This window comes from Oxyura jamaicensis, chromosome 1, assembly GCF_011077185.1.
Source record: "Oxyura jamaicensis isolate SHBP4307 breed ruddy duck chromosome 1, BPBGC_Ojam_1.0, whole genome shotgun sequence".
In the NCBI taxonomy this organism is placed as follows: domain Eukaryota; kingdom Metazoa; phylum Chordata; class Aves; order Anseriformes; family Anatidae; genus Oxyura; species Oxyura jamaicensis.
This window is the reverse complement of record NC_048893.1, coordinates 124,998,178-125,024,399: the sequence shown is the minus strand read 5'-3', so window position 1 is coordinate 125,024,399 and position 26,222 is coordinate 124,998,178. Positions and strand designations below refer to the sequence as shown.

Here is a 26,222-nt window from a genome sequence, read left to right as displayed (position 1 = left end):
TACTATCTCCCTATGCTGAGTCTGTTTTGCCCGTCACAATAATTACTTCATGATCTCCCTGTCCTTTTCTTAACCCTTGAGCCCTTTTCATCATATTTTCTCCCTGTTCCTCTTTGAGGAGGGGGAGCAAGAGAGTGGTTGTGGTGGAGCTCAGCCGCCCGCCTAAGTAAAACCACCACAAATGGAAAAAGAATTCTTTAGAATTGTTAAGAGTAAAGACAGATATTTTTATGAGGCTAGAGGTGTATCAATATGTATATATATATATATATAAAAAAAAAAAAACAGAACAAAGTGAAGGAAACAAAATTATGTTTGAAGTTAAAGGACTGACAAGCTCATCTCTTTTTAATGTTCTTGAGCAACTTCTATATTTACTGCTTTTACATTTGCTTTAAATGGAACATTTGAGTCACTGTCCTCATCATAAAAGAGATCTATAGCTATATAAATATTTTAACCAACGTATATTTTTCTGTGTAAGAAAACCTGAGCATCTTGATAGTCTGGGTCTTGAAATTTATCACCCTATTGATTACAGCAGTGGCTTCAGGCATGAAATCTATGACACATTCTTCTCAGGTATGATTTTTTTCCTGTGTTTTCCACTCTAATAGTAATACTTAGTAGTTAATGACTGCCTTTCTTCCAGTTTTCTCAATGCACTACTAAGGATGGGTGAAACTCGTTAGTTCCAATGCACAGAACATCGGTGGGTTAAGTGATTAACAAAGTTACTTCCAGAGATCTTAAATATATAAACAGAAAGTGGGAAACTAACTTATACAATGTTTAAATATATCCCTGGAAATATTCCACAAGCAACAATGTGCAGCATTTGAAGTCATACAGAAAGCTAAATGCTACAGGCTCTCCTTCTGGCCATGGGTGTTTCAGGTGTTACATGTGTTCTCAGTGCTAGTAACAGTATGCAGCTTCAGTCAAATGTCTGTAACCTGGAAGCGACACTTCATGTTACAGTGATTGACTGCCTGAATTTTATAAATTAATAAACTCTTAAGCAACTCAATTTCAGCAGTATTCCGGAAGGGATTTAGTCAAGATAACAGAAACTGTACAGGAATAAGACCATGCCTATCATTTGCAGAACAAATCATAAAGAATACCAAATGTGTTCTGTATTATTGCTCACCACAAAACTTCAGTCTGACTTTTTTTATTTTACAGTAAATAGCAAAGAGTAACCAAGCTAGCTCTTTTTGTTCGCCATGGATATAGATCCTAAAAGATTCTATACTTGCCTCAATTACACAGATTTGTGGCTCTTTTCTGTCATCATCCACAGGAACTTTTGCCTGATTCATTACCCATTCTTGAACTGCATCAGTGATGTGTGGAACAACTACAAGACAAAGGAAAAGTACCGAGGCAAGCACATCTCGAATGTACACATACCAGTTTTTGCATGCAAGGAGGAAAAAACAAGCAGGAAGTCAAAAGGAAACAGCCTCTTTTTTTTATACTCCTCATTTCCAGAAGCCCAACATTACAGAAATATTCCCAGATCTCTTAGGAAGGAAAAAGGAATAAGCTGATGCAGCAAGAAGCAGCTTCTTTTTCCCACTCTTTTATAAAGTCTGAATGGATTAATATACCACAGAATTCTAAATCCTACCTTGAACAGTCTTTCCCAGGTAATCACCATGTCTTTCTTTATTGATAACATGCTGATATATCTTTCCAGTGGTGATATTGTTATCTTTGTAGAGATTAATGTCCAAGAATCTCTCATAATTTCCTAAATCTAAGTCAACTTCTCCACCATCATTCAGTACAAAAACTTCACCTGAAAAAAAAAAGTGAAAAAATTAAAAATAACATAGGAAAGATTACGATGAAAATCATAACAGACAGAAAAGCAATAAAATAACCACAAGTTAATAAATACATAGGAGTACCACAAACGTATCTTCAAATTGAAGAAACATTTATTTTAAAAGACATGTTGCAATGACATATCAATAAAGCACATGCTGCAACTGCATCTGCGTTGTCATTCTGTCTTAATATCCAAGTCATTACTTTTACACTGAATGTCTATCCTTCAGTCACCAATAGTTTTGAAAATGAAAGTTATATTGCCAAAATATTTAAGTGACTTAAAAATATTTAACCAGTATTTCAACAGCCTGCTACAATCCCCAGTCAGATGACAGTAATTTCCAGGAATCATAAATCAGTAATAAATAAAACATCAATTTACATGTGGCAGACAAAAACTGTGCTTTTATAAGCATGAATTATCACCCGCTTTTCAAGTGTTTCACTATAAATTCTTGTTGTATGGAACTATTTTAATGATTAAGGCTTTGACCAGGAGTGAAGTTATGATGTACATAAATGCTTATTCAAGTGTGATAACTATTTATTATTCAGTTCTTTCATCTCATATATTTAGTTCATTATGCCCCCAGCGGCGGTTATTTCTGACTCTGGAAAATCTAATGAAAATATTCTTCAGGGTTCAGACTTCTTAAAGGAAAGAGTCTCTAAACAATTCTGAAGCTTATCAACCTCTGAAGGATCTAAAGTTGCTAGATGCTAGGGTAAAGCTGGAAAACTCTGCACAAGAGAAAAGAAACAATTCCCCTGAAGGTAGGGGAATGCTGTAGACTATGAAAAAATATACATCCCACCTAGATACCACAATCCAATGAGAAGTTTAGCAAAAACAAAGAAAAACACCACAATGCATGCAACAGAGAGGAAGATTTATGCCTGATCCCGTGAGGCAATGAGTTCCTCCTCTTTACCACTAATTTGCTATTAAAGCCAACAGAAGCAGAGTGGAACTGACATTTCTCAAAAGCAGGCCTTTGGGGAATAAAAATGTATTATGAAGGAAAAAAATAAAAAACACCTTTAAGTGGAATCTCTAAATTAGAATCCTTTGATTCAATCAGCTTTCCCCCAAAATGTTCACAAAAGAGGCTTGCCATTCTGGCCTGTGTGAACTTCTACTTACTATCCTACAAGCCTGTGTAGTGTTTTGTTTGCTTGTTTGTTTTTAAGAAGCAATATGAATATTCTTCTGCAAGCAGAGAAAAAACAATTAATGTGGGAATTAAGATACCACATTTGCCCCCTTGTCCCTTATATGTGACCCACAGAAGGAATACACCCTCACAATCTCAAGTCATTGCAGGAATCTTACCACCAAAGGTAACTTACATGACAGATGAAGTAATGTTCAACATTATAAATACCCATCAGAGTGTCTTGCAGCTCATCAGCAATGTAGAGAGCCAACCAAACAAAGCATCTACTTTAAAATGACACAACAGCTAGCTCTCTAAGCTCCACTGATTGTTTTGACTAGATCCTCATTGTCAAAAGTTAGAGCTTAATCTAACTCTCGTGAAGACATTCACACTAGGGACACTGACACTTGACATCCCAGTAACAACGTTCACAAGGAACTGTCAGGAGAACAATTTTAAATAAGTTTTGCAGTACCATTCCAATTTTTTTATCAAGTTGAACTAAAGATAGCATAGACTGAATAAGGCCAACAGCTAGGTTTTTTTCCAACAAAGCAAAATTTCATAGAAAGTGAGCAGCTACTCTTCAAAGTATCGTCACCAACCAGGCTTCACCTCTCTTTACTTAGAGCAGACAATGTCCTTAAGAACATGCAGTAGAGAAGAAACTTGCATTGCCAAATAGGTGATAAAATGACTAATAACTACCATAGTACATTTTTTTAAAGAAAAGAAATAATGAAATAAGCATGATTTTGAATATTACGCAAATATTCATGATAATTACGCAAAAGGTAACAGCACAGTCTTTCATACCATGCTCGTATGGTGAAAATGTTCCAGCATCTATGTTTATGTAAGGATCGATTTTGATTGCCGTGACACGCAGACCACATGATTTCAGTATGGTGCCAATGCTGCTTGCAATGATTCCTTTGCCAATGCCTGAGATGACACCACCAGTTACCAGGATGTACTTCATTGGAAAATCAGCACAAGAACACAGATCTCAAGGTGGAAATCTAAAACGACAAAGAGGTACATTTACTTAATGCAAATTCATGCCATGGAAGAACAGTCTCAGTATGCAAAGAATCAAAGTTGAAATGACCTTCAGGAACAGACAAAAAAAATAACATTTCAGATTCTGGGAGTAGGATCATTCCCTCCCAGCTTATACACCTGTATTTAAGCTATATGCCTAAGTCCTCTCCACAATCAGTAGAAAAACAGAGGCACCGTTTTGATGTACTGCCCTGTAGAGATGCCAAAGACAGGCATAGTTCATCTGACCTATTTCTCTACTATGACAGGAATAGCCAGCTACCTTTTAGAACCACAAGTTAGGCAAGAGGACAGGCTGAGACAGCTGGGCCTGTTTAGCCTGGAAAAGAGAAGACTGAAGGGAGACTTCATCAATATGTACAAATATCTGAGGGGAGGGTGTCGAGAGGATGGAACCGGTTTCGTTTCAGTTGTGCCCAGTGACAGAACAAGCAGCAATGGACACAAGCTGAAGCACAGGAGGTTCCAGATCAATACAAGGGGGCACTTCTTTACTGTGAGGGTGACAGAGCACTGGAACAGGTTGCCCAGAGAGGTTGTAGAGTCTCCTTCTCTGGAAATACCCAAAGCCTGCCTGGATGCCATCCTGTGCAACGTGCTCTAGGTGATCCTGCTAGGCAGGAGGATTGGACTAGGAGGTCCCTTCCAACCTCAGCCATTCTGGGATTTTGTGAAGATGAATCTCACCCTAGGTTCTTTCTAAATTAGAGAAATAAAAAATTTAATTTGTGTTGAGAAGTTAGCTCAAAGATTGTTTCTTGCTACATCAGCCAGAACAGTCACATTCTCTCTCCAGTTATTTACCTTCCAAAAATTCTGTAGCTAACCATATATAATAAAATCAGAACCCTATACCATTCGCTATGTTTTTCAGTAGATTTCCTCTCTCCGATTCACACTGTATCAAGTGTATCACCAAAGGTCTTGCAATATCCTACAGAACAATGGAACATGAGAGAAAAACTGAACCTAAACATCCACATTTACACAATAACACATTATTAATCATATAATTTCTTCACATGCCTACCTATTCTCCAAGTAACTAGTGAGAGGAAAAAATATTTTTTTTGGGGTGGAGAACTTTACTCTCTAGAAGGACTTGCACTTAGGCAAGACTAGGCCAGACCACAGAAATATATGAACGCCTGCATGGGAGCAAGACCAGTGTGGATGGTAACAGACCCAGAACAATAAAAAAACATGAGGACATGAGGGGCTAATCCTTGCAATAATGCTTGAACATTTTGCCCGAAAGAGCAAAAATTTTATGGTCAATAATCACCTTTCCTTACCTACGTACCTAATTTGTTCAAAACAGCACGTAACAGCACACGATCTAACAGTGCTTACAACAAATACAAGCAGTACAGTTCTTCACACACTGGTAGTAAGCAGCAGCTTGTGAATGAGTGTTGTGGCTCCTCCTATTAAGTTATTAAGTAACATAAATAAATATGGCCCACAGCTTCAGGAGGCAGAGTTCAAGGAGGTAACAACGTTGTTATCAATGCTCTTACAAATAATAGTAAGAAATAAAGCATTGCTTCTATGTCACTGTGGACAAAAGGGAGACTGTAGCCACCAAAAGCACTTAACACTGGAGAAAGAGACTATAGGTGGACACACAGCAAACACTAAAGGGGGGAGACAAAGCTTCCTTACCTTCCCCCTCGTTACCTGCAATCATGCCCATAATACAACTGCAGAGTAATATAAAGCAAATCAAGAAATGAAAAACATGCAAAAATAATTTACTGAAAGAAGTCAAACCAGGCAGCAGTTCAGACAAATTTTAAAGACCCACGGAGCACGAAAGCACGCTCCACAGGAAAACAAATGCTAATCCGCATAATTAGGAAATAACTTTTCCCTGCTATTTAGTCTTAATACATAACTTTTTTTTTTTTTTTAACATCAGAGATTTTAAGGTTTGGAAACACTCTGTTTCAGACTTTGTGAATCAGCTAATGGAGTTGCCAACGTTAACGTTTCATAATCACATAAGTCAGTTTCAAAGCTGTTTATAGAAAGGAAGGAAAAAAAAAAAAAAAAAAAAGAGAGGGAAAAAGAGGGAGAAACTTCATCAGCAGGTCTAAACCTTGACTACGTGCCAATCAAAGCTGACGAAGCCCATCACCCTCCTGTCAGCTCCTCGTGACCTGACGCCCCCGAGGGCAGACCCCAGCAGCGCGAGGAAGCCCAGCGCTGCCTCGCAGCAAACACAGCCCCAGGGCCGTGACTTGCAGGGCCCGGCCGGGGGCACAGGGACCGGGACCGGGACCGGGACCCCCTCAGACCCACCCCAGGGCAGCGGTTCGCCCCCACCCCTCCCTCAGCCGCGGCGGGGAGCGGCCTTTGGGGGGCGGCCGTTGGGGGGCGGCCGTTGGGGCCCCTCCCCCCGGGCAGGCGCAGCCTCGCGCCGCGGCCGTTACCTTCCGCGCGGCGTCCACGCGAGGCGCGCGCACGCGCACGTGAAATGGGAGGGGAGTGGAGGGGGGGGCGCGGCCGCCGCCGCGGGGCTTACGAGCCCCGCCCCCGCCTCGCAGCCGTGCCCACCCGGAAGTGACGTATGCGGAAGGAGCGGCGGGGCTCGGCCGTTGGCCGGCGGAGGGCTGCTGTTAACTGCCGTTAACGGGCCGGCCGCCATGTTGCGTGGGCTGGGCAGCTGGCTGGGGCTGGAGCGGGCGGGAGAGGAGAAGCTGCTGCTGCCGGCCGAGGAGGGCGGCGGTCCCGCTGAGGAGGAGGAGCAGAAGCAGCAGCAGCGGGAGGAGGAGGAGGAGGATGAAGCCGTGCGGAGCCAGGAGCGGGCGGACTCGGAGGCGCTCCTCAGCCAGGCCAAGGGACTCGGCAGTGAGTGTCCGCCCGCCGCCGTGCCGGGGGCTGGGGGGGAAAACCCCACACGCTGCCGCTACCGCCCCGCTTCCCCTCCGGTACCCCCCGGCCCGAGTGTCCCCGTCCCCCTGGTGCCTAAGCGCGGCCTGCCTAGCCGCTTGCGCTGTTGTCGCTGCAGGAGGAGCGGTGTACGTGGGGTTTCTGTGATCTTTCCTAGGAAAATAATGGCTCTTTGATGATTTTGGGGAGCTTATCCTTAACGAGATAGGGTTGTAGCTGAGAATTCTGCGCTGGTATTGTAGATTCTAAAATTTCTTCAGAACAAAGCTCTGCAGGCAAGGTGTTTCTCACTGGCGCCCCGATCCTCAGTGACATTAGTCTGAGTTGTTTCTTTAATGTACTTGTCTCGGATTTCTGAAACACGGTAAATTATCTCTGTAATTTGGTCAGATGCTTGTCCAGTGGTGGTTGTAAATAGATCTTAATCTGCTGTACCCTCTCATCATCCAGGAGGGAAAAATACTTGGAATTTTCAGAAGAATAAGTATTGAGTGTTATTGATAAAAACGTCTATTCTATAATTTGCTCTGGAACTTGCTAAATAGATGCATGCATACATTGCCTGTGACACCAGAAAAGACTGTCATGGAAAGGTCCTCTTGTAAGAACTTGGATGTCACTATAACATGTGATAACCCTAGAAACATTTGCATGACTAATGACCAAGGTAGCTGTGTGAAAGACTCCCCTAGCACTTAAAAAGTATTCTACTAATAAAACTGAAGCTTTATATATATATTTTTTTTTTGCTTATTATGTCATTAGAAAGGATAGGAGAATGCGTCATTACAAATTAACAATTAACGTATTGTTAGGTATACATTCTTAATATAGGCATAGATTTGTAAGAGGAACTGAAACTTTCTTTTTCATTTGAAAGTCAGAGTGTTTTTCCACCACTAATTCTATTCCAAGGTTAAGTACTACCTCATACAGGGGTTTTATAATGACTTGGCATAGGAAAAATATTCATCCTTAATGGAAAGAAAAAACATTTTGCTCTTCAGACTGTTTTCAGGACTGGCCAAAAGCGCTTTGCTCAACAATACCAAAAAGTTGCCAGACAGCAATTGTTTCAGAGTCCTTTGCACTTAAAACAATTGCATATCAAATGCAAAACAATTGCATTGTAAAGGAAGCTTCCATGGATACATAAAATAACCAATAAATGCTTGCAAGGAGGAAACAATTCAGTAGGCTGCTGCTTCCTCTACTGTCCCAAGAGGGATACTATATTTCTCTCTATATGAAGGGTAGAAGATAGGCATTTTTTTATGAAGCACGTGATGGGATGTAAAGCCTGATAACAGACAGCAAAGATAAAGGCAAGTAGTTGGAGGAAGTTTGATTGCCACCATTCAATGCCTTACAGAAGGAAGTTGCATGTGAAAAAACTGGCCAGCTTAAGGGCTGGCTAGGCCTCTCCATTTTTCAGTATTAATTTGGTAGTATCATTAGAAACTGTTGTTTTATCTGCTTCAGAGAACAACAGTCAACTTTCCAGAAGGTGACATGAATATTCCAAAGTAACTCATTCTACCAGTGGTGAGCAACCATGTGTTAAAACAACATATTTTTTTTTACATGGTAGGGTTATTTGTTACATTTCTAACTGAAAAGGAACTTAAATTTTTGTGAGACCCCTCCTGAAAATGAAGGTGCTTTTTCATTTGTTTCTTTTAAACAGAAGTGATGTTTGTTTTTGAAAGCCTTATGTGTATAAGTCCAGGTCAGTTCTGGGATAACTGAAAGATCCTTATTGTCCCACGTGCTTTGTGTTATTACTAATGCCTCAAATGTATCTTCAGTAGCTACAATGCAATTTAGGTCCACCATTACTTCTTCCCTCCTTCTAACCCTAGAATTATGTTATTTACTATGGCACTTACTGACATTGTAAATACCACAGCAGTGATATTACGATAATAATAGATCTGATTAAACATAATAAAGTGTTTGTGACATCGTGTAATTATCTGAGAAATAAGCAGTGTCAATGTTGTTTTTTAAGACCCTCTGTCAATACACTGGTATTTAATGTTCTAAAAGTTCCTGGTAGATGCCTTACTGCTTGCCTTTGTTCTGACTCCTTTAATTGGAAGCTAACAACACAAGGCTGTGTTGCATAGTTCCTGTGCTGCATAGTTCCTTCCCTGCCACCTTTCTTCCCTTCAGCACTGCTGATATAACACATGGTAGTTGCAGTTTTTAAAGTAATTGTTATTGCTGTTCTCCCATTGAACGTATTTAGAAGAATAAATGTTGTGACGCTGTTTCTAATGGAGGTGGAAGAATACCACAGTGGGAAATAGAAAAGGGCAAGCACCAAGAGCAAGTTTGTCTTAAGAATTTTGAAGGAATGTGAAGTGTTACTTACCACGACTTTTTCATGCATTTAGTTGTCTTGCTTCCTCAGACTTTATTGTGCATGTTGATATTCTAAAAAATGTTTTAATACTGTTGCTAGAGTAACTTAATTGCTTAAGGTCTCAGAAATATTGAAGTGAAATTATGAAAGCTTTTGTTTCAAAATATTGATTGGAAAGCAGTGTATCAAGAGCTATCAGGAGTGTTTGATTTGGTAATCAACATTCAAGTATAACAATTTATTTTATAAAAAATTTTGATCAAACATATGGTTTGATTGTTGTCACTAGAGAACGTGTGAACTAGAAGGGGATAAAAATAAGATTTTAGTAGTTCTTTGGAGGTCAGAGCTGGGTTAAATGTTTTTTAAAGAGGACTTGAAGTAGGTATCCAAATGTATAAAGAGAAATTTGATTTTAGTGTGAGGACTGGATGTAAAGATATCTCTTTTCAGCTCTTGTTCTCATCTGTGAAAGGTTACCTCTTCAATTTTGCCACTGCTGCCACAAAAAAGATATCTGAATCCGTTGCCGAAACAGCACAGACCATAAAGAAGTCTGTAGAAGAAGGAAAAATCGACAGTATCATTGATAAGGTATTTTATTTCTCGATACTTGATCTGAAAGATCTGCTTGCATACTGCTGTGGTAATGCGTAGCAAATCCAGCATGTGATAACGTTTCTTTAAGCTGGTTTTAGGAATTGCATATTTCAATTACAGGTATCTCCTGTCATGATAAATGATGTGACTGAAATGTTCATTCAGGATAGGTGTGCAAAAAAAAAGACTACCCTGCTTTACTAGGTGCTGCACCTGTGTTTACTTCCTTCAGGATGTAAATATACTGGAGAAAGAACAACAGAAAACAAAGTGATAAAATAGGGGAAAAGGCTGGAAGAATTAGAGACAGTTGGGAGATGTGTAGTTATTTTCTCTTTTTCCAATTATATGGGAAGAGGAAATGCTGTAGCATGTCTCATAAACGTATCTCTGTAGCAAGATTCAGAATGAGGTCAGCTTTGTGGATATTGTGTAGTAAGGGCCTAGAGCTATACAGATATGTTTTCATAAGACCCAGTGAGGTAATGAAACACCTTGCTATGGTCCTGTTCTTTTCCCTCACCCTGCCATTCATCTCTTGCCCTCCCGTTTCTTGGCTGCAGGCTTCAGTTGCTTTAATTCTGCAGCAAATGTTTTTGTAGAGCAAAGGTAGCTTGGAAGGGAAGTGGCCAAAACCAAGCCAGTTGTAGTAGGACTGTGCATCCAGTAGAGCCAGGTGTAGGAGATACAGCCAGCCCCATCCTACTGCTACTCTCAGATACCCCTTCCCAGAAACTAAAGAATTCTTTTTAAGTACAATGAGATTCAGTTTTTGTTGTAATACGTTTTTTGTTTTTTTTTCCAAATTAATCATCAAAAGACACTTCTAAATTTATGATTTAATTTTTAATGATGCTGGGGAAAAAAGGAAAAATAGACTAAGAAGGTTATTTGATCATTTATTACACAAGCAGTAGCACTCATAAAATATGCTGTAGGTACTTAGTGACAGTTTCCTGATTTATTGCAATGGATATATTTCTTAGTCGAACCTTGAATCTTACTCTAAGACCAAGGATATCTTTAAGTTCTTAGTCTTTCTTAAAACATGTTTAAATACATCTAAACAGTCTGTCTGTCTGATATGTAAGGAGGTAAGGGTATGCATAGTATGCTGATGTTCAGATTAAGTCCCTACGCTAGGATTTTCCATTGTGATCTTTGTCCCCTGAACTTGATAAAGCTATAAATATTATTTTTGAAAGAGTTCACTTTAAAGACAAAATGAAATGCTTGAGTAAAGCAGAATGTATGATTGCTACAGAGTCTTTAACTTACAGAAAGGGCCTGAGAAAAGAGATATGAGAATGTGTTACTAAAAAGCATTTGAAAGCATTTTCTGAACAGACGAAACAAAGGAAGTGAATTTATTTATTGTGGTTCCCTAATTTTTATTTTAGACAATTATCGGAGACTTTCAGAAGGAACAAAAGAAGTTTGTCCAAGAACAGCAAACAAAAAAATCAGGTAATGTACGCTATTTTGAATAATGCACGATACTGCATAAACTATATTTTTCAGGGGGCTGGTAACTGAGCTATATCAAGGCCTAATTCATCAGATCTCTGTTTAATGAAACATTTGTATGGCAGAACTTCGATATTTTCAGTGGAATAGGAAGATGACATTTTTAAGCGATGTCATTACATTACGTTATCTTGTACGTTTAGATTTGGCTTTTTAACTAAATTCAACTTTTGAAATCAACTGAAATATTAGTGTGCTAACAAAGCTGCTGCCTTACAGTTGTTTTGAATTTTAAGCCTGTGTATTTATTGAAAACAGTCATGCTGATTACCTTTCTTTTGAGTTTTGGCAATCGTGTCATGTTTTTATAATGAAATGAAAAACACGGGTTAGGGGTTGCACTGTAATATTTAATGAGTCACTGTAGGAGTAGCTTACATTAAAGGCATAATTGCTCTTTTGCTTTCCCATAACTCTTTTGCTCTGTAATTATCTGTGATCTAAATCCCGTGAGTTATCCACCCATGTACTATTAAGACAAGTGGATCTATCTGAGACTTTAAAATAAGCACTTTTTTCTACATTACTCTTCATCACTTGGTTTATATCTTTTTTAATGTGTTACCTGGATATAATAATTTGTTACAATTTGAATAATTAGTGGCTTTATTGTTAATCTTGTATCTGTGAGTAAACTTTGGAATCTGATGAAATATTCCCACAAGTTTCATGAAAATGGGTGGCTAGATTGACAACAGGGAGACAGATGGCCTAATGGAAAGAAGCATTAGCATGTGAATCCACGTGGGTGAAAGTTTGCTGATGTCAAATGAATAGGCAAGTAGGCATAGATAGTTCAGTGCACAAGAATTGTATTAACTCGTTCAGATGAATTATGATATCGCTGCAGGCTAAATTTGCATCGGCAATGAAGAGATTAAAAGATTTTTATACATCTAGAATAGTTTATTTTCTCTGTGTATTTCTCTGTGTAATTCTGCAGACTTATTCTGGAAACATCTGTGTAAAGATGTAAATCAGGTCAGCTGCAGTATGCTTTTTCAATGTATAATTCATTGTAATTTGTAATAAATCTCTAATTTTTTCTCCATAGGTGAAGAATTGGTGTCCTCTGGTTATTGGAAAATTAATATGCTAATAAATATTTTGAAATTTTAATGTAGGCAAAGTTTACATGTTTAAAGTGTGTCTAGAAATTTCTATTTGCAGGCAGCTTACCCAGTTATACAGCTTTACTTCAGTAACTAAACAAAGAGGCAGTAAATTCTGACACTGAAAAAACCTCCACAGTTTTTGTTTTATAATTACAGAAATCAGCAACTATTTAAAGTTTTTCTTTACCTCTGATAAGCAAAGATCTAGCCCTGTAGTGATCTTATGGATGTCTAATGCCTGGAGCTTAGTTTAGGAAAAAGGAACAATGAACTAACTTGCTGATGCAAGTCTGCTTATTTTTGTGACCTTCATTTTTTAAAGTAGTACGAATACAAATATTTTCCTTCTTTCAATAACAGAAGCAGCAGTTCCTCCATGGGTAGACAGCAATGAAGAAGAGACAATTCAACAACAAATACTGGCCTTATCAGCAGTAAGTATTTATCTTTTTTTTTTTTTAGTTGGAAAGATTAAAACTGCTTTTGTTTTTCCAAAGCAAGTTTGTCTGACATTGTTAAATTATTTATTTTCAAAATACTTTTTAAAATGTGTGTCACAGTACTGATCTTGCGCGAAGTAAGGAAGATTTATTTCAGCATTAACTTGAGTCAAAGTAGATCAGCAGTATGATTTTTCATTTTTATAAAAAGCTTTACAGCTTTGTACTGTAATAGAATTATGTCGGAAGTGGGATTTGGTGGTGCTGTGTGTGAAACGTAATAACGTTTTTCTGATATTAGTTAACAACTATCATATGTTCTTCAAAGGATAAACGAAACTTTCTAAGGGATCCTCCAGCAGGTGTTCAGTTTAATTTTGACTTTGATCAAATGTACCCTGTTGCGATGGTGATGTTACAAGAAGATCAACTTCTCAATAGGATGAGGTTTGATCTGGTCCCTAAACAGTAAGTAATTTTTGCTGGTAACTGTATAACACAGTAATTTTAATGTATCTGTAAATATTCCTAACTTACTCCTTTTTTTCTACTTCCTTCAATTCTTCCTGTGCTTCCTCTTTATGTATTTTATATCTACCAGTTTCAATTACATGGGAGATTGCATGTGCATTGCAGTTTAGCAATTAAAGGAAAGAAAAGAAATCTTACAAATTCGGAACTACTAAGGACCCGTTGATTTAAGTATGGGAGAAGTCTTATTTTTTTCTAAATCTAGTATGTTAAATAATTGAAAACCTTCTTCTCAAACAAAGGTAAATGCAGGAACAACAAACTTCATATCCAAGGGTGTAATTGACACCCCAAAGAGATGATTACAGATAGTCAGAGGGCCCCTTGGAGAAATGACAGAAGAATACAAAACAGTGGTATTGCAAGCAAGAGAAACTGGTTTTGAACAGACAATGTAACCATTGTAGAAGAGATCAAGAATTTTTATAATGATGGATTTTTTAAATTGCTTATATCATAAATTTCTAAGTTTTTACTTAAGGCAACTCTGTTTATCCCTTTCCTATGCATATTTGTTTTTAGTTCATTGCTAGATGGTGAAAGCAAACATTTCCAAATGTAGTAATCAATATCTGTTTCTCTCTCTAGTGTAAAGGAGGAGGTGTTCTGGAGAAATTATTTCTACAGAGTGTCCCTAATTAAACAGTCTGCACAGCTCACCGCACTTGCTGCTCAACAGCAAGCAGTAGGAAAAGAAGAGAACAAAGGCAGAGAAGAAGATAGTCAACTGACAGGTGTGGAAGAAATTTGTTTTGGCACAGGTTATTAAGTTAAAGTCATGCCCACTGACTGTATACACCAGGTGACAGAATTTTTATCCTTGATTTTCTATGAAATCAGGACTTCTCTCATCATACTCAGTCTGTTTGTTAGAAGGGGGGGAGGGGGCTCCCAGTGCTTTTAACCAGTTTTGCAATTTCAGCTAACTTTGCCAGAAGACTGCAAGTCTCAAGAGATGAAATTTTGTACTTCACTTATAATGGCTCTCCACCACCAGTGGCTTCTGGTGCACTATTTTGACCTGTCAGAAGTCCCAGCTACTTTTGGTTCACCTGACAGATAACAGGTCCTAGCCAACCCAGCATGCCCTTTGCTCTCGCTTGTCTCAGCACATGTTCTTTTGCTTAGGCCTCAGGTCAAACAGAAGTTAGTGATACTGAGGTAAAATTACTGTGGTGGCAGAGGCACGTAGGATATGGAAAGGCATGCAGTATGTTACAGAAATGGAGGAAGATCAGTACATAAGGCTATCCAAGATTCAACCTTGAGATAAAAAAGCCACCTTAATGTATGTTTCTTCAGCTATGCTGATCACTTTATGCAATATATTCTTACTGACCCTCTTTTGAGACACTGGGCATTTTTACCTGTATGCAAACAAATTCTTCCTGCAGGAATATGTGTAGTTTAAGAGTACGAAGCACTTACTGTTTAAGACACAGAAGATATCTAGTAGCTCATAAAATAATAGCCTAAGCTAGGTACATTCATCACCTCCAATGAATTTTTACAGGCGGAATAGGCACTGGGGCAGGAGGATAAAGCCTTTGCTGTAACTCGGAACAGATTTGCATATCCCTAGATCAAAAAAATAATAATAATAAAAAAAACAAATCCACTAGTGCTGATGTCCTGATAACACTGCCAGCCTGACTGACAACCAGCTGATCAGCGTCAAGCTGACTCCTTTTTCCCCCTTTCAGATATTTTTCCATACTGATAGTTTTCCTCTCTAGTCTTTACACTGCTAATGATCCCATCTTTGTAATGCTACTTCAGTCTCTAATATCACCTTTCTTAACTTTTTACAGACATTCTCACAGCTTTTTTGCTCAACTTGGTAATTTTCTACACAATCTGAGCCAAGGTTACTCATCTGGGCCTTGGTTCCTTGGATACAGGCAGCTGAATCTTGGGTTGCAGGGAAGGTTATTGGGAGATTACAGAGCTGGGCTGGCATGTTGTATAGAAGGTACTTTTTCAAAAAGGATTGTAGTTTGCTCAAGTTTGTTTGTTTTTGTTTTGTGTGTGTGCATGCCTTTGTCACTTTGCCTCATTCTGTTTCTCATAGCTGTGTGTGTTAGCATAGGCAAAGACCCCATCTAGAATGAACAAAGCAGAGTGGAGTCAATGGAGTCCTTACTCCATAGTTGTATTCTGACAGATGACTTTGACACTGCTGAAGGTGCTGCCTTTTGGTGTCACCTTCCCTACCTTTGTGGCAACTGTGTCAGTGGATAGTCTCCTGCCCTTTTGTGCTGTGCTGTATAGTTTTGTCTGTTTCGTCTGTCTGTCTATTTGACAGACTCCTAATCAATTGCACTTGCATTCTCTTTAATCTTACCTGCATAAATAGCTTCAATTCTGTACTTTTTTTTTACTAGCAACGATTACTAAAGTCTACCCCTCTGATTTTCGCGTCATGTAGTTCTGTATTCTCATGTAAATCTAGCATCTTGTCATAGGTGGTTTACGTTTTGCTGGCCCAAAACCATGAACCTTGTTTTTCTTCGTTTTTTATACTTTTTCCATACTTAATTGCATTAATTGGAAGTCAGACAAGATATATAGTAATACTGTTGATAACGAGTATTATTTAGAATTTCTTATTTTTTTCATAAAACATTTTTCATGTGTTCATGCATTTCTTAACCCTTATGCTTATCAAAATATGGGCGAAAAAGCCTTTTCTTTAGGAAGCCATAAAATGGTCAGCAATTCTTGACAAAGTTCACATAATTAGATGTCTGGGTTAAAAAAAAAAATCAAAAGGAAGATGGAAGGAAAAAATAAAAGGAAAACATAAAGTCACTTCTTACTAAGCGTTAACTGAGAATCCCCCAAGATTTGGTTTTGTGGAAGCTTCAACTTTATTTTTTCCTTGTGTAAAAGAACTGGTCTTCAATGCCCTGTGCTAACTCTTTTATCAAAGTAGAAAATTTCTGTCTTTAGCTTCTGGTGCAGGCTGTACTTAAGTTTGTTTTCTAATCATCTGTTTGTGTCATAGCACTCCTTACAGTCTCACCACATTCAGCTCCCATTTTTGTTGTATTCTATGAGCAAATTGTGTTTACTGTTACCCTGTATAGGTGCCATCCAGCTCAGGAAATTGCTGGGATTCTCACTATTTCATAAACCTTTGCACCTAACTGCAGTCTAAATGCATTTGTATAATTTTGTTTGTTCTTGGATGTCTTTATTTTGGGGGGGTTTGGCTTGTTTTTGTTGTTGGTAGTGGTAATTTTGTTCCTTTTTTTTCTTTTGGATTACCTTTTAGATTTCTTTTCCTTTGGATTTTTCATTACACCAGCTGATAGGGTTATATTGTAGACTATTAAGAGTGGTAATGGTCTTCTCTGGTTTCTGTAATGCCTCACAGTAAATCTTCATATTGGATCCTTTCATTTATTACTGCCTTTTAGTCCTTTTGATTGTATTTGGAAAGAGTAGAGAACGTAAGTTCTGCCAAAAGGTTTTCTTCAGTATTGTTGATAAGCATATTCCTTGCAAAGTCTGTCTACTATTAGTAAGCTTCCCCTTACCACTGAGCTTTTTATTCAATTTCTGTTTCTGAATAGCACTACTTCAGTAAACCAATTTCAGGAAAAAAAAAAAGAAAGCTGCTGCTGTTGTGGCTGATTGGCTAGCCAAATAGAAGTTTTTCTGTCATTAACTAAAATGCTGAAGGTTTCCTTTACAACCTTGTTTTTTAGACAGTACAGTACTCAAAATTGCCAAGCCATGGTTCTAGTCAGGAGAGTCAGGGCAACTGAACTTACTGAACAACAAAACTGTCATCTTTGAGTCATCCAAACGCGTGGAAATTGCTAGAGAAAGTTGCTGAGTTATACCCAAAGAGCTCTTCCAGTAAAACTTTACCGTTGTGACTGAAAACAAAACATATGTTCATTTGGGGAGTGGGAAATATACAGCATCTTTTGGCCTCTGAAGGTTCTCGTACGATTCAGAAGACTGCTATAGGAATATGCAGATAGGTTAACCGTCCTAAAGGCTATATTTTACGTAATGGCAAAGATACATTTACTAAGCTATAGTAAATATGTTTTGTTTGATTTTGAGACTTCATAGGTGTAGGGAGCTCTGAATCATCTGTGTTGGTTTTGTTTTGTATGGCCTTTTTGAAGGTTGGATTCCCTAATTGCGGGGGGGTGGGGGGGTAAAACTGGAAGTACTTGCCTGTTGGTAACTTTTCATAATATTCAGAGTGTCTCGTAAAGCTAAGGTCTACAAAACAGAATTAATTGCCTTCATTTTATCTCCATCTGTCTCCTCCCTTACATGTTGTTTTCACAAAGTTTAACTAGCATGATTCATGCAAAGGAGAAAAAAGGAACAAATGGAAAGCTTTTCATGTTCTGACCTAGAAACTCTGTGCATATAAGTTCTATAACAAAATGTTAGATTCTGCTCCTTCAGGCAGAGCTATTTACTTGGGAACTAAGTTACCACATGGGTAACACAGAGAGTACAGCAGCAGCAGAGGAGATGACGCCAGGCCAGTAGATGCAGAACAGTGCCAATGGTATGTTAGTCGCATTAGACTGGTGCATGGCCCAGCTCAGCGGTGCTGTGCCGCTTCTGCATGAGAGAAGGAGGTGGAGCTTGAGGCACCTCTCCTGCCCAGTGCTTTGAGCACTCACCATTGGGCTGCAAAAGTATTAGTGCCGAGTTCCACAGCCTCCCCTGGCTGGGAATAGCAGAGCCTCTTTGGACATGGTGTTGGGTACAAGAACAGATCCTGTGAAGATTGAGGGAGGGGAAGGAGAAAAAGAGGATGTGACAGAGCAGTAGCCATTTAACAGATGAACTGTATAAGCTGTGACAGCTACCAATTAGAGAATTATTTTAATTAGAGCTGATCTTAATTTTAGAAATTAAACCTGAAAAAATTCCCTCTTCAGAAATCACTGAGTAAGCAGGAAAGACCCACCCAGCTACACTGCAATAAACACAGCTGCAAGCTCACAGCTGCTTTGCACGTTTAAACAAATAAGCTGCTAAGCAAGCACTCCATCACTACTACAACCTGCCCAGCATGTTATTTGTTCCTGCAGCCATCTCTTATTGTTAACCCTCTACCCCACAAGTGACATGAGGAGGAGAGCTGGGGTGTTCCTTTATCTCACAAGAAAAAGATCTGTACTTCCTTGTAAACAATCACTGTCTTCCCAGTACCATGCTGCTAAATTGAGACTGCGCAGTGAGTCTTAAGAATTCTGGAACAGCATCTAGGGTTTATGTTTTTCAGTGACTTCTGCCTGTGTGAAAGAAGGTGAGACTCTGGAGCACTCTTGTGTGAGTTTAGGGGGTGTGCATGCAGATAGTCTGCTATATGTAAGAGCTGATACCCATGCCAATAGTAGTACCCGAAGTACCCAACCAGGGAAGTTTGATAAGTTCCATGATAGGTGGTACCTGTATTTCCCAAGGAAGTCTGCATCTTTGTACTTTAAAGATCTTGCAGCATGTGATGCAATTTGTGAGTTTTTTTTAATAGAAAATGCTTTTCCCCATTTCCAGCTGTTCCTGTTTATGTGGTTCTTTGGATTGTTTAACGGGGCAGAGGGGTTCCAGTGATTTAACTTTGGATTCATAATAAGTAAATGGTTTGCTGAATTTGCCTTAGTTAATTAAGATCAGAAATTTCCTTCTCTAGGTTTTGTGTTTGTTGCAAATGCCTTACCACTTATAGATGAACTCAGCCTCTAACCACCAGGATTCGTTAAAATTTAAAATACAATGTTTCCTTCTATATTTAGTATCTGTTCAGATTAAATGAAATCTTAATGTATTTACATGTAATCTATGATTTTCTCTCTCCTGCTAGAAACAATACGGCCAAAAACACCACCTGTTACAATAAAGCCTCAGATAAAATCTCAAGAGGTAAAAACATATTTATCTGGCATTTATTATGTGAAACTGTTATTTCATAGTTAATTATGTATCCTTTTGAGTAAGTTGAAATTATAATAATATTTGACAGTCCAGTTCTAACTTGCTGCTGTTCTGCCATTATATTCATTTTCAGTAGAAGAAATAGTAATTTATCTGAAGTATACTTTCATTAGTATCCTGCACATTAAAATAATAAAGATTTTTTCACTCTTCAGAGTAGCGTTTCCAAAATGTTCAGAGTAGAAGGTTTGCATTGTATTTAGACACAGTGGATACCTGCATAAAAACGTGTACTGCGTTTTGTCCAGCTCCTGAGCAGTGTCAAGCACAAATATGGGAAATCTAAATTACATATTGCCATAGCAACATTATTTTCTTGCAACAGCAAGAAGAACTTTGCTTGACGCTGCAAAAAACTACCTTAGACACCTAATGACCCTTGTTCTTTTCTGGATTGTAAAATCAGTGCCAGAGAACAGTCTTGGCAGAAGCAGAGCTGTGCATTCACTTGGCAATAATATAAAGTGGACTAAATTAAGCTATAAACATTTCCAAAGAACAGTCTTCTCTTAATCTTATTTGTATGTAGAAAACCATTATTGAATTAATGGTGAAAATTTAGTATCAGTCTTATGTACATTTCTAAACTACTTAGGAGTTCAGTATTGTTTCTGAACTCTACAAAAACATTTTTAAAGCTTTTAAGAGAATGCAGAAAGGCGCCTAGGATGAAAAGCAGATCATTTTCAGAGTAAATGTCTACTGTTCTTAACTGTACAAAAAATGCTCTTAAAGGAAAATAGCCTATACAGAAAAGGAGTTGTCAGGGTAATGCATTTGGTTTGTTGTGTTTTTGTTTGCTTGTTTTTTTTTTTGTTTTTTTTTTTTTGTTTGTTTTTTTGGCTGTAACTAAAAGGCAGTCATTTGAATGAGTGAAAGTTTATATTGGTGACATTCAATCCCCCCACTTTTTGGATAAGCTTTTACAACACTATCTTATTACAGGATGAGGAAGAGATTTCCACAAGTCCAGGTGTATCAGAATTTGTGAGTGATGCCTTTGATGCCTGTAATTTGAATCAGGAAGACCTAAGAAAAGAAATGGAACAACTGGTGCTAGACAAAAAGAGAGAAGAGACTTCAGTAGTAGAAGGTAAAACTGTTAGTACCTTCTGTATCTTAAATACAGCAATTCTAAGATAGGTTGATTTAAAAAGAAATTAATAATGGTTCTTATCACCAGACTGTCTTGTACGGAATGTTATCTGTGAAGAGTGTAAGTCCAAAGTAATTAACGATTCTTAGGTGGCTGTTCTATGAAAGTGGTGGTGAAGTATTGTTTTGTCTACCTTTCTCTTCATTCTCTTTCATAGGTCATTATGTGCATGTGTTTTTTTCTTTATTTAATGTAGGTAAAGTACAGTATTTGGAAGTTAGGCTTCTTGTGATACCAGCTAAAAAGTCAGTATTTGCATCAGACTGAGAGTTTGCTAGGTGCCTTTGCTGTAAAAGGTTTACGTGCATTTGGAATGGTTAACATTCAACAGCTTTGACAATAATGAGAAGGGGAAAAAAAAAAAGCAAGGTTTATTAAAAAAAATAAAAGAAAAAGGTGGTTCAGAAGATTTAATACTGCTGTAAAAAAAAAAAAAGCATAAACACAATCTATAACGGTGGCTCTGACCATACTCAATGAACTATTTACAGTGAAGACACTTTTATAAGTAGATAATTATAATACATTTTTCAGAAGTTATTTTTCATTGTGTTTTGGATGTTGCTGAATCCTTGTTTTTTTGAAGTTGCTATTTTTTCCAATGCATAGCCACACTTGCATCTAAATTTTCTATGGAAGTGTTTCAATCAGCCATTAATGAGTAATTTGTTCAAAGAAATCTCAGCTGGCCTTACTGACTCGGACTGTGGAATTACCCACCTTCTAGGCTGAAGTACTAACCGACATGTAGCACATCAAACACCCACTTCTTCCCCCATGCTCTTACGTATCATAGGCAAAGTTAATTAAACAGAGATTAAAAACAGGAGTGCCTTCTGACTCATTTTTTTGCCCTGAAGTATGAAATATGATTACCTTCAACTGGGATTAAATGGGCTTGCCTAGCTACAAATGTCAGTGAGGAGAATAATTGCTTCACTTCAAAATTATCCACAGTATTTGATCCTGTTTTTTTTTCTTAACAGTATATTCAACAAACTTTACAACTTCATTCATTTTCTAAATAGCACAGCTTCCTTCCACATCCCCCCAAGATGTAAAAGCATGAAGGGAGATTCCATTGATAGTAAAGTGAAAGTCTGTGGGAAACAAATTAGCAAATGGATGCTTGTTACAGCTAAGCTATATATTTACGTTTTATCTTTATTATAGTGTGTGCACAGGAATACAGACTAGTATATTAACTCCTGTCTGTGGTCAGTCAGAAGATGAATTTCTGATCTTGTGGTTTCTTTAGTTTTGAAAGAGGATTGTCCGTAAAATTCATGGGACATAAGTGAGACTCGGTGCAAATTCATCTCATTTTATATAAATAAGCAACATTTTATGTCATCAGGTTTATTCTCACAAATAATTTCTCTCTTACAGAAGAGACTGCTGATTGGGAAAAAGAATTGCAACAAGAGCTTCAAGAGTATGAGGTGGTGACAGAATCAGAAAAACGTGATGAAAACTGGGATAAAGAAATAGAAGAAATGCTGCAAGAAGAAAGTTAAGCATTTTCACAAAATCACTATAACCCTAAACTTTTTCTGAAAACTGACATGGATTTCTGCTTTCATGTTTTGTTTCCTAAAGATCTTCAAAAGACGTAAAAGAATCTAAAATTGTTATAATTCCATATTGGGATACAACCAGTATTTCTGTTCTTTATATGAGCAATTTCTGAACTTCTTCATTCTTTTAAAGAAAAAAAGACAGACGCTGCAGGTTATATCTAATAATTAAAAATGGTAACATAAGTCCATGAAGCAACAGTTTAGTTTGAGGCATTCTTAGCTGGTCAAGAAGCTCTGCAAGGAGATTGCTAAATCTAAGAATCTGAAGTTAAGATTGTCTACAGCCTTCCGTTTGGGATGTAAAAATGGATGTTGTGACTTAGTCCCTGAAAAAAACACTTGCATTGTGTTTGCACTCTGATCCCTGTATAATCTGTAAATGTGTATTATTTTAAGGTACTTGTGGCTAGTAGCTTTCTTGTGTATTTAACTTCCTTAACATATGTAGCCAAAGAATGTATAGAATACCCTATCAAATAACTTATAATGTTTAAAATACTCATTCAGACTCCAAAAGAAGTACTGGTTTATTATTGATTGGGTATGATTAACTGGCAAACATTTAAACAAGAACAGAGTTCCTGCCTTCTCGAGTTAACCTGTTGTTTTTATTAAATCTTCTTATTAAGATACTGCCTTTTCCCATAGAGGAAAACAGTTGAATGCATTCTTTATTTGGATAAATGCTATGTTTCCATTTAATTTTGCTGAGTGAGAAGAAATTAAATGTTTCTTTTTAAGTGCTGAAACATTTATGTAGAACTTTGGCTGGTTTGGACATCTTTATTAAATACTGTAGATATGTATAAAATTGGCTCATTTATTTGGAGGGAGAGCATGGTGAGGGACAAAAGTTTCAGACTTCATGCAGTTTTCAAAACTATTCTTTGTCACAGTGTTTAAGATGTGGAATTTAAATAAAAAGTTTTCTTTAAAGGATTTTTTATCCTTATTAGGTGTATGGGTTTTTCCTGCAGTTTTATTGTTAATTCGGTTTCTTTATGTATATAAATGAAAATTTAATGTTCTATTTGTTATCAGTTTCACAAACCATGACAAAGCATTCACAAAGTCCTAAGTATGAAGGAAAATAGGTAAAATGAAGTAGGAGCCATTAAGTACAATTGAATTACAGCCATGTTACTTGCAGAAAGCTCTGTCTTAATGACATAATTCTGCAGAAAATTTTTGGAAAGAGACCGAAAAGATTGTAGCTGTAATTATTCATTCGATGTTCATTCTGTGGGAATCAAAAAGAGCTAAGCAGTTTTAACTGCTGTTATTGTAAGAAAATACTATTTAAAATTGTTTCAATTAGCAGCTTGGACAGGAAGCTCTTATGTATTTCTCATCATGAAAAATCATTTCAAGCATGTATATATTCAGCTTCCGAAATTAATTTTGTTATTGCTATAGATTTTCACAACTACAAATCATCTTAAAATTTATTTCAATAGTGTTTTTCACCTTTAGGGCCCACTTTCCCTCCTAGTTAACAGATGCAAAATAATCATGGGGTAAACAAGAGGTGCTTTAGGAGCTGTTTATATCTGGAATTAAAGGCCACAAACGTTAAATCCATCATCCTCACTGAAATTAGACTATTCAAAGCTTAATTCTTACTTTTACATTTTGACAAAATTGCTCACAGATTTAAGCTGGAGTTATGAGGATGTCTACTACACATTCTGACATGACACCTGACATGACTTAGAAAAGTCAGGTAGTTCTGTTCTGATACTGGCAAATTTTCCCTGGATGATTCAGAGCTCAGTATCTTCCTTGAAATGTGTGACTTCTTGAAAACCAGCCTGATCATTATTGGCATTTTCAAATCCATGACTTGTTTATTTGCATGGAGTTTATGCATCAAGCTTCATCTTCTCATGTAAACATAGCCTATGTAATGGATATAGATATATTAATATTGCATAAAAGATCAATGCTACATACAATGCTTTATCTTGACAAGTCTCATGAAAAGCAAGTGTTTTTTTTAAAAAAAAAAAAATATATATATATACTACTAAGTAGCTCTGCTTTTGAAAAGGCAATAATGTTGCAAGGCTTAATGGGGCTGAGCTCTGATATTTAAAGTCTTGTCAAATATCATCTTCATAAGACTTTATGAAGTAAATACATAATACATAATACTTACATAATAATCATAATACTTTCAAATCTCCACTCTGGTTTTAACCTGGAAAGCTGAAATAAGATTTTGGTAACCCTGTGCAGTCTTCAGGACTGTTCCATACCTTTTATTTAGTTTAGTGTTAGGATTGTCTATCACTTTTATTTGCACTTGACAAGAAGGTGAACACAGGTAGACCTCTTCATTTTTGTAGTGTATTTTGTAGGCCTTTGTAACCCAAATGTGTTGTAACATATTTAATAAGAAAATATGCTGCTTTTTTTTAACAACAACATTCCAAGCACTGGAATTGAATAGATGCTAAAATGCACTATATATATATTATATATGTAATACAAAATTGTAGAGACAATGTAATGGAAAATGTAGTGGTTTAAAACACTGAGGAAAGGCAAAAAAAAAAAAAAAACTATTATTACAAAGTTTCGTTTAGAAGAAACTAAAAGATTGTAAAAGTTTGCAATAAAAAGTGTAGTAAAATGTTTGACTTTACTCAGATATTTATAGCTGTTCTCTTAAAGCTTCAGTTAGCTTTATTTTTTTTTTTAATTTCCTGAATTGTGTCAGTAAACTTTAAATTTCTTAATTTGTGACTTCATTTGGAACACAAAACTATTTTTTTTTCTTTGCTGTTTGATTATCTTCCTCTTTGTTTGGTGGGGTTATGTATGTAGTACAGCACAGTCGGTCAATTTTAACCCCATGCGTTTAAAGAATATCACTAAGTGCAGGGTTGTTCTTTAATAACCCCTTTCATGTGACTGTGAGATGCATCCTTGAACTGTTGGGCACTCAAATATTATTGACTTCTACTTTGCAATAGCTATTACATAAAGGAGGATGAAGTGCATATGGTTACTTATCAGTGCGCAGAGAAGCAATAGCTTCTGGGCTCTAGGTCTAGAGTCTAGTTGTAGAATTACAACATGGAGACCCACAGTGATAATGGTCTAGGTTTTGATTCAGCAAAAGTTTAGAAGACAGATGTATTACAGAATCACAGAATCATTAAGGTTGGAAAAGACCTCCAAGATCACCTGGTTCAACCATCCCCCTACCACCAATGTCACCCACTGAACCATGTCCCTAAGCACCACGTTCCAACTTTCCTTGAACACCCCCAGGGATGGTGATGCCACCACCTTCTTGGGCAACCTGTTCCAATACCTGACTGCTCTTTCTGAGAAGAAATGTCTCCTAATTTCCAAACTGAACCTCCCCTGATGCAACTTGAGGCCAATCACTCTAGTCCTATCGCTAGTTACTTCTGAGAAGAGGCTCCACACACCTTCCTTTCAGGTAGCTGTAGAGAGCAATAACGTCTCCCCTGAGCCTCCTCTTCTGCAGACTGAACAACCCCAGTTCCCTCAGCCGCTCCTCACAGGATTTGTGCTCCAGGCCCTTCACGAGCTTTGTAGCCCTTCTCTGGACACGCTCCAGGGCCTCGATGTCCTTGTAGTGACGGGCCCAAAACTGAACACAGCACTTGAGGTGAGGTCTCACAAGAGCAGAGTACAAGGGGACGATCACCTCCCTGGCCCGGCTGGATGCACTATTCCTGATACAAGTCAGGATGCTGTTTGGCCTTCTTGGCCACCTGGGCACACTGCTGGCTCATGTTCAGGTGAGCATCGACCAGCACCCCCAGATCCTTCTCCTCTGCACAGCTTTCAAGCCACGCTATCCCAAGCCTGTAATACTGTATAGGGTTTTTGTGGCCAAAGTGCAGGACCTGGCTCTTAGCCACATTGAACCTCATTCCATTGGCCTCTGTGCATTGACACATCCTGTCCAGGTCCCCCTGTAGGG

The 26,222-nt window shown here is 37.8% G+C and overlaps 2 protein-coding genes across 2 annotated transcripts in view; one reads left to right on the top strand and one right to left on the bottom strand.

The window, feature by feature from the left end:
- Nucleotides 1-6,535, bottom strand: part of CTPS2 (CTP synthase 2) — a 70,609-nt gene extending 64,074 nt beyond the window's left edge. Inside the window, exons 1-4 of the mRNA XM_035334154.1 lie at nt 6,400-6,535; nt 3,819-4,027; nt 1,637-1,807; nt 1,154-1,363 (exon numbers count right to left, since the gene is read on the bottom strand). Coding sequence (XP_035190045.1) covers nt 1,154-1,363; nt 1,637-1,807; nt 3,819-3,984 — 547 coding nt within the window. The 5' untranslated portion in view covers nt 3,985-4,027; nt 6,400-6,535. The remainder of the gene's footprint in view (nt 1-1,153; nt 1,364-1,636; nt 1,808-3,818; nt 4,028-6,399) is intronic.
- A 97-nt stretch (nt 6,536-6,632) lies between these two features.
- SYAP1 (synapse associated protein 1) lies at nt 6,633-23,210 on the top strand. The gene is made up of 9 exons (XM_035325775.1): nt 6,633-6,920; nt 9,806-9,924; nt 11,331-11,397; nt 12,933-13,006; nt 13,341-13,480; nt 14,132-14,277; nt 19,392-19,450; nt 20,468-20,615; nt 22,068-23,210. The coding sequence occupies exons 1-9, from the start codon at nt 6,716-6,718 to the stop codon at nt 22,193-22,195; spliced, it is 1,086 nt and encodes a 361-aa protein (XP_035181666.1). The 5' UTR covers nt 6,633-6,715; the 3' UTR covers nt 22,196-23,210.
- The last annotated feature ends 3,012 nt before the right edge of the window (nt 23,211-26,222 follow it).

Coding starts and splice junctions, on each gene's coding strand:
- SYAP1 (XM_035325775.1), top strand. CDS start 6,716: ATGTTGCGTGGGCTGGGCAGCTGGCTGGGGCTGGAGCGGGCGGGAGAG. Junction 14,278..19,391: donor AGAAGATAGTCAACTGACAG/GTGTGGAAGAAA, acceptor CTCTCCTGCTAG/AAACAATACGGCCAAAAACA. Junction 20,616..22,067: donor AGAGACTTCAGTAGTAGAAG/GTAAAACTGTTA, acceptor TCTCTCTTACAG/AAGAGACTGCTGATTGGGAA.